We start from the raw sequence: 8652 nt of genomic DNA, 5'->3' as shown, positions 1-8652 counted from the left end.
AAGTGTAATCTGAGTCTGACACAACACGAAAGTTCCAATTTAAGATCCTTTCTTCTGTGTTGTTTTTAATCTTTTTCTTAAAAAAAAAAAAAAAAAAAGGCTGATGGGTGGCTACCTCAGTGAGTGCCGGTGAAGAGTTTCACACAGAAGTAGTGCAGGAGACGACACAGGAAAGGAACAGAGGAGAAAGGAATGACGGTTTCTGTGAGCACATCCTTGGAGGCTGCATTGCATCATCGGCGTGCAAGGCCTCCTCTTGTACCTGACACTCCATACTACGACCCAAGATAATATTCCGTATCACACAAGCGCAGGTTGCCGTGTACTGTGTCTGTACTTGCTGTATGAATGTGTTCCTGCAGAACAGGATGGATTCTAAAACTGACGTTTACCGCATGTCGATCTTTGGGCATGCCGTCCTGGGGTTCAGTTTGTACAAGTCAGACTTAAAAAATCATTGATCCGCACAGACTAAGTAACTGCTTTTCATTAATTAGCTAAGTAGAGAGATTAAAAGGAGAAAATTTCTGAATAATTCACTCAATAAGTTAATGATTATTATTGCTACGTCAACCTCATGCTCATTTTAAGAAACTTTAAGTTACCCAAAAGCATGAGTCTGCCCTCAATCACAATGGTGATATCTGACACACAGGTTTGAAAAAAATAAAAATAAAAAAGCTTACGCAAGTGAAAATTCCAAAGGGAAACTGATAGCTTGACATTTTGAGAAATGTACCATCTTAGATGATAAAGAATTACACCCAGAATGGCCATGTGAGGAACTCCACGACCTGCTGCTCAGCAAAACCACCTTACCTGATAGAATGAAAAAGGAAGAAGAAATTTAAAGTGTCTGGAAATCTTCCTAAGGACATACAGCAAATGGAGAAAAATCTATTCAAGAAAATCTCCTAAACCTCAGTGATCTGGAACTTGAGCCATAAATGTACTATCTCCCTCCCCCCACTCCAGCTCAGCATGATTAAATATTCACTCTAAGTGGGTACGGCCAGGAAGATGGGGCTCCCTCTTCCCTCAACTCCTCATTAAGGGATACCAAAAAGGCCTGCCCAGGCTAAATTCCAAGAGCTTATAGGCCCCCTGCATCCACTCAGCCCCCACTCACAGAGCAGAGATTCTGCACCAGGGGCAGCAGGCTGAAAATGCTGAAGCTTATCACCTTTGCCCCAGCTCATCCATAGGGTGGAAGTTTCACCCTGGGAAAAGCAAGCCATAGACAGACTATTAGATAAAGTAATAATCATAGCGATATACTGTTGGGTTTGCAGCATATCTAGATGCACTATGTAGAGCAATAATGGCGCAAAAAGGGAGAAGAGGAATAGAGAAATACAGGAGCAACACTTTTAATATCTCATTGTAATTCAGTTAATACAAATCTGAAGTAGATTCTGCTAAATCAACATGTGTATGGTAAGCCCTAGAACAACCACTAAGAAAATAAACTCCAAAGAAAGTTTTTTTTTTTTAAATCATTAAAACAACTGAAAGAGTGCACTGGAAAATAACAGCAGGGGAAAAAAGACCTAGTACACTGGAAAATAGTCACTTAATATAAAGGAAGGACAGGTTAACAACAACAACAACAACAAAAGTGACATGAGACAGGTAGAAAGCAAAAAGCAGAATGGCAGACATAAACCCAACTATGTCAACATTAACATCAAATGTGAATGGGTTAAACAGTCCAATCAAAAGACAGAGACTGTCAGGCTGGATGGAAAAACAAGATCCAACTAGAAGCTGTTTACAGGAGACAAACTTTAGATTTGAAAATCAAACAGACTGAAAGCAAAAAGATGGAAAAAGATATGCCATGCAAACAGCAGCCATAAGGAAGCTGGAGCAGCTATAATAATGTCATACAAAGTGTATAGTGTTTAAATAAATAAAGCAAAAATGTTGCTAGAGATAGAGAGAGACATTTTATAAAGATAAAAGGATAACTCCATCAGATATACATGTAACAACAGAGCCCCAAGATACAGGAAGAAAAACTGACCAAACTGAAGCAAGAAACAGGTAATTCAACAGTAATAGCTGGAGACTTCACTATCCCATTTTCAGTAACAGATAGAAATAGGCAGATCAGCGAGCCCTAACAGGACACACCACCACCAGCAGCACAATACACATTCTTCTTAAGTACACATGGAACATTCTCCAGGATAAACCGTATGCTAGACCATAAAACATGCCTCAATAAATTGAAATCCCACAAAGTATGTTATGACAGAGATTATAAATCAATAACAACGATTTGGGAATTCATAAATACGTGGAAATTAAGCAACAACACACTTCTAAAACACCATTGGGTCAAAGAAGAAATCACAGAGCAAATTAGAAAATACTTTGGGATGAAATAAAACAAAAACGTAACAAACAAAACTTACAGGATGCAGCTAAAGCAATGCTTAGAGGAAAATTTATAACTATAAATGCCTTTATTTAAAAAGTTCAAACCAATAGCCTAAACTTCCACCTTAAGATACTGGAAAAAGTACAAAATAAATCCAAAACAAGCAGAAGGAAGGAAATAATAAAGATTATATAGAAACACAGTAGAGAAAACCAACAGAATCAAATGTTGGTTCCTTGAGAGAAAAAACAAAATCAGCAAGTCTTTTAGCCAAACTGACCAACAAAAAGGCTCAAATTATCTTAACTAACAAACTAACAAATCAGTATTACTTTACACACCATCAGCTACATTAATTACCATGAATTAGGGGTGCTTATATATTGTTAACTATGTGATAAAAAACCCGTTTGCCTTTTTTTCCCCCTATGTTAAATAAACAAAACCCACCCTAAATTAAATTTTAAGATCTGTGAAATTTGTCCCGTATCCCTAGTTAACCCCCTACACACACTTTGCCTTAGGGGAGGCTCCTTCCTCAATTGATGGGCCCATCACATACCTTCAACTTTTCTTTCCCACGCCACCATCAGAACTGCATAGACTTGTGATCAGTCATTTGCGCTTTTGCTGATTGGCAAATTACTCTCTCAGCTTCACTCCTACAAAAGCATCACTACAACCAGCATTCATAGTCTGAGTCTCAGGTACCTATTTCGGGGATGAAGGGGTTTCCCAAAATTAAAGGCTGAGATCCACACAGTCCCACCCATGGAGACCCACAAGCTAAACCAAGTATTTCATTTGTCTTTTGATTCAGAAAATATACAGTAAATAAACTTGATGCTTCAATTAAAATATATATATATTTTGGAAGGGAAACATGAGCTACTAGATATTACCCTGAAAGCCGTTTGAATTAGCTTTGGTGTTACTTTGGTTTATTTTGTATTTTTCAGGGACGACTTGTTGGAGACTGCAGGAACCACCACAAGCTGAGTCTAAAAGAGTCCCTGGCTATTCAGGACCAACCTTTCAGGGGTGAAGAATGTGGGCGCCTGGTACTGCTCACTTCCAGGGCCTGAGCTCAGGGTCTACCAGAGGGGCGCCAGCCACCCACAGCCTCTCACCCATGGGGATACAACTGCAGCCAATGTGGGCAAGTGTGGTATCAAGTTAAGTAAGATATGTGTTTAAATACGTCAAGTTTTTGCAGTCATTTCCTCATTTTTGTGTACAAGAAACCACAGAAAAGAGGAACCCAGGGCTGCCTTTGCCTCTCAGAGGCTCTGCCTGAAGCCACCCTAACGTGGTCCAGGGCTGTGACGCATCCTGACCCTCCATCAGCCTCCGCTTCCTCTCTCTCCCCGCCCAAGGCTCCACCACGAGCCTTCTCTGCTTCCACTTTCAGGGATTCTTGGTGTGATTTTTATTTGTATTTAACACTTTCGTTACTACAACCTCTACCCAAGACATCCAAAATCTCTCCACACACACTTATTCCATCTGTATTATTTCTAACTTAGATATTTTGCATCACAAAACCCCTCCAAAGGGGTCTATGGTATTAAAGTCTTTAGTTTTACAACAATAATTATAACAACAAGAAGTAACATTTATTAAGTATGTGTCGTACGCCCGGCCCTCTACTGCTTTACATAAATCATCTCATTCTGTCACATTCAACCACATCTAAGCATATGCTTAAATTTGCCAGTTGCACTTAAATTAATTAAAATAAGGATATTGTTGGTCATCTGTAAAAGAAACGTCTCAATATACTGAAGTGGAATTTATAGAATAATATATTCTAAAGTCTTACAAAATGTACAACACTAAATTATGATAGAAGACCATGAAATTTCTGTTTCTATCATGGAAAATAAAAAATAAAGTATCCACTTTCGTTTTACCCTATTTGCTTCTCATACCTTTCTCAAATTCCTAGAAATGACAGCTTCTAATACATCAAATAAATATGATTAGATTCATATATTCAATTAAATCCCTTAACTAAGAAAGTAATATACAAAGTGAGTATTATGTTCTTGCATGAACTCCCATATTGTGTTCTATAACAAATCACCCTGACATTAATCATGGAATGAGGGTTGAAAAGTAACATGACTTTTACTAACCCTTAACATTCCATTGTGAAGCTGTATGCTGTTCTTGATCAAAACTCTCATTTTATTATCGAGAATTACATTATTCTCCAAATGAGTGAACTTTCTGTTGGGGACAGGAAATGAAGGACTGCTAACGCTGGAAATGTATTTTTCCAGTCTCAGTATTAATACACGATATACATTCATATTAATAGTAACTCTGAGAACTAGTTTCACTTCTTCTACACATAAGCAATGAACAGTCTGTGCAGAAATATGGATATTAGCAGCAGTGATGTGGATATAATAATATGGGGTTTCCTTTAATGTACAGCCATTTCTAATATTTTGTAAGAGCACGTGTACAGGCAGCTGTCACAGATGTCCATCAGAGCTGGATTAGATGAAGGCAAACAACGCAGGCTTCAAGGATAAATCGAAGCTGTAGCTCAGATTTTCCGCCTCTCATCCAAGGGCGCTATAGGACCACTGTCTTCCTCCTTTAGGCAAAAAAGAGGGAACTGATTATGCACGGGCATTTCTCCCCAGCTGACTGAGACGTCTTCTTACCGTCCAACAAGAGACAGTAGAAACTAGAAATTTCATAAGAAAATGTGGAAATTTCAAAAATATCTCCATCCTCAAGTTTGTCATCTTTGCAATTCTTCCACAAAGTCTACCATAGTGGTATTTCTACGGTAGAATCTATTAGCTCAAAATTTTACCAAAACACGTATTTCTCAACCAAAAAAGGAAGTGAATGCCTGAACTGTTTTCTAAACAAAAATTTTATATGTCATGCACAATAATAAAGTTTTTAATTACTGCCATTAATTTCATGTGTAACAACTGCAAATTTCATGTGTGCAAAAGACTCCTTCTTCCAAGTCCCCGAATAACTTTATAATTGTATTAAATTTATGAAGAAATAATAAATACAGAATAACGCAAGGATGAATGGTACTTTCTAAGGTAATGAATAATCTTTCCATTCAGCTAGGATTTTAGTTCAATATATCTACTCATGGTGCCAGAGATGGGACTGGGGAAACCGACACTTTCATACAGTTGCTAAACATAAACCAGTCCAATCTTTTGGGCAAAAAAAAAAAAAAAACCTAATAAAATTTAGAATGCATATACTTTTGACCCAGAATTATACTTCTTGGACTTATGATAGAGATACAGTCATCTAATCATGCAAAGATCTTATGTGTAAGGATATTCACGACAACAAAAGGCTGGAAAAAACTTAATTTCCTTTCTTAATAAATTATGATACAAAGGAATACTTTTAAATTGTTCACACACGGTGTATGTATGGATTTGCTTGTACACATGGACGTACACGTGTCCACACACGTATGCACATGTTTATATAAATATGTATACTTTCTAGAACAATTTGTTAGACAACATGAATAATGCTAGGATACATATTTCCAAACTAGATTTCAAGTAAGAGTGAGTCATGACCAAATCTTTAAGATTATGCCTCAAAGAAATGATTTCAAAGGTAGAACAGGACCTTGTTTATGTATGTATTTGACAACTATAACACAACAAATTATAAATCAAAAGGATCAACGTAAAACTGACTGACGATGCCTGACCCTGTTCACTGCAAGATACCAGGTTACCTGGAAAAATGTTTCAACTGATCACGGTCTAGGGTGTGGATGTGCAACCAGAAAGACTCAAGTTCAAATCCTAGCTCTGCCACCAAACTCCTGTAAGATTTTAAGCAATCTGCTGACCCCTTCGGAGCCTCAGATAACAGTACCTCCTTTGTAGGGTTTGTGTGAGAATGGAATATGATGACAGTTATAATGTGACAACAGTGCCTCCCAGGCACATAACTGAGCTCCTAGTGACAATTTGACTTTACAGATACCTCACTAGCTGAAAACTGAACTATAGCACGGCCTATTATTTTCCATATCAAGTATTTGAAATTTACTTACAGCATATCAGAGAACGTTTTCATGAGACGGAATCATACTTGATTCCACCTGCACTGTGTTTCCAAAGCCCAACACAACATCTGGCCTCAAGCAAACACTCCAAGGAAATGCATGTGTGTACGTGTGTGTGTGCACACAATATATGCATACAAACACTGAGAAGTGTAACAAAATGACGGTAGCAATTGCTCCTATTTGATTTAACTTTTTATATCAAAACTATACATGCACCCAGTTTAAAGAGTTAACTAGTCCTAAAGGGTTTGTTACAAAAACTATCAGTCCCTTGTCCCAAACGTCACCCACCTTCTCCTCCTCAATTCTTTTAGCTGATTATTTTATTGACAACCATAATTGGTGCGATTGTATTATTCCTTTTCAGTTTTCTGTTTTAGTATTGCCTGTCAACTTTCCCCATGGAGAATGACAATGTGACCCTTTCCTTTCCTCCTGCCAGCCTGTCAGCCCCCTACACACACACACACACACACACACACATCACCCATACACTGTAAACCCTTCTCTTCACTCCACGCTCCCAAGACAATTATAGAGTAATTGTGGTTGGATCAATATTCAACTCAATCAATAATATTCTATTATTGTGATGATGTAAATGTAAACAAATGAGTTCCATGTATTAATATATCATGAATTTTCCTTTCCTGTACAACTTTTTGTTTTCTCTAGAATGAATAAATACCTTGAGGGTTTTTTTTTTTCTACTTTAGTCTTCTATGGATTCCATCCAAAATGGCCTACAGTTGTCTGACTCTCTTCTCAAGAAGTTAAGACATCATGCAGTCTATCAACTTCATCTTCCAGAAGCTGTTCTGGAACCTTCTCATCTGCTCGCATCTGGACTCACACCCTCTATGCCAACAGCCTCACTTCACCATCATTCTGGGAACCTCCCTTGTCCTTCTCCGTTGTCGGGTTCCCTGTTTCCTGAATCCCACGTATGTTTTCTTGGCTGACTCCATTTTGGTGAAGCACATCTTGCAGTCACTCCCTGGGAAGTAAATTTTCAATGACCTTGGTACCTGGCCATGACTATTGAAAGCATGCCTGGGTCAGGGACTGCAGGTGGGTTGCAAGTTTCCCTCAGAATTCTTAAGATCGTGCTTCCCTGACTTGTAACTTCCAGTATGCTGTTGAGAAATCCGATGATCAAATTCCAAAGCGTGACTGGGACATTGAGCTGCACACTGGAGACTGACACGCTGGAATGGACTGTACTTCAATTTAAAAAATTAACAAATAAATTCCAGGTTCTTTATTTCTGACGTTTTTTCTCCCTGTAATTTCTCCCTCGCTGTTCAGAAGTTTCACAATGATAGTGCCTTGGTGTGGGTATATTCTGACCTACGACACTAGAAGTTCAGGGGATCTTTCCAACTTGTAAATTTATGTCTGAGCTCTGAGAAAATGCTCTGAAAGGCTTTGTTGCTGGTCCTCTTCCAAACCTCCTCTGCTGCCTCTACGGATTTCCTATTATTTAGGTAACAGACCTCCTAGATTGTCCTCCAATTTTCTTATTTTATTCTCTCCTGTTTTTGCCTGAGAGCTCTTATGAGAAATTTCTTCAATTCTGCCTTCTGATTCTGCTATACATTTTTTCATTTTTGCTATAATGTTTCCAATTTCCAAACGCTCTTGTTTCTTTTCCCCTGATATTCCTTTTTTAAATAGCATCCTCGTCCTGTCTCAGGGTTACCATTTCTTTCCTTACCTCTCTGAAGATAGGAATGATTACCTTTTTGAAGTTTTTCTTTTCCTCAGTATTTATTTTTTATCCCTTGCCTTCTTCTGTTTATTTTGGGGTTTTATATGTAATAGGCCTTTTTCAAATACCTTTAACTGTTCATCCCTGCAAATGGGAACAGCTGCTCCAAGAGAACCAGAGCAGAGGCTCTGAGCACCTGGGGAGGCTTACCTGTCCTGCCCTCACCCCAGGGTGAGCCGGCAGGGCTGTTTCATTAGAGAAGTTCCTGGGCTTGTTCAGATCTTCCAGAAAGATCCCTCCGGCCCCTACCTGAGTAGAGGTCTTTCTGCCAGGACGCTGATGGCCGGGTCGGGGAGGAGGAGCACGTGAGGTGTGCGGATGTCATTTAATCACTACTTTTGATGAAATACTCTGATCCTCAGTCGTGCCTCTGTCCTCTGAGGGAGAGACCCTCTCTCTGCCACAGCA

The 8652-nt window shown here is 38.8% G+C and overlaps 1 protein-coding gene across 3 annotated transcripts in view; it reads right to left on the bottom strand.

Moving 5' to 3' along the window:
- Positions 1-3980: 3980 nt before the first annotated feature.
- The window catches only part of CA8 (carbonic anhydrase 8), a 76858-nt gene continuing 72186 nt past the window's right edge, over positions 3981-8652 (bottom strand). For all 3 annotated transcript variants that reach the window (XM_032469852.1, XM_032469850.1, XM_032469851.1), the window contains one exon: positions 3981-4994. In XM_032469852.1, the coding sequence (XP_032325743.1) occupies positions 4944-4994 (51 nt within the window). In that variant the 3' untranslated portion in view covers positions 3981-4943. The remainder of the gene's footprint in view (positions 4995-8652) is intronic.

This window comes from Camelus ferus, chromosome 29 (genome assembly GCF_009834535.1).
Source record: "Camelus ferus isolate YT-003-E chromosome 29, BCGSAC_Cfer_1.0, whole genome shotgun sequence".
In the NCBI taxonomy this organism is placed as follows: Eukaryota; Metazoa; Chordata; class Mammalia; order Artiodactyla; family Camelidae; genus Camelus; species Camelus ferus.
The sequence above is the reverse complement of the archived record's forward strand: the minus strand, read 5'-3'. Positions and strand labels throughout refer to the sequence as shown.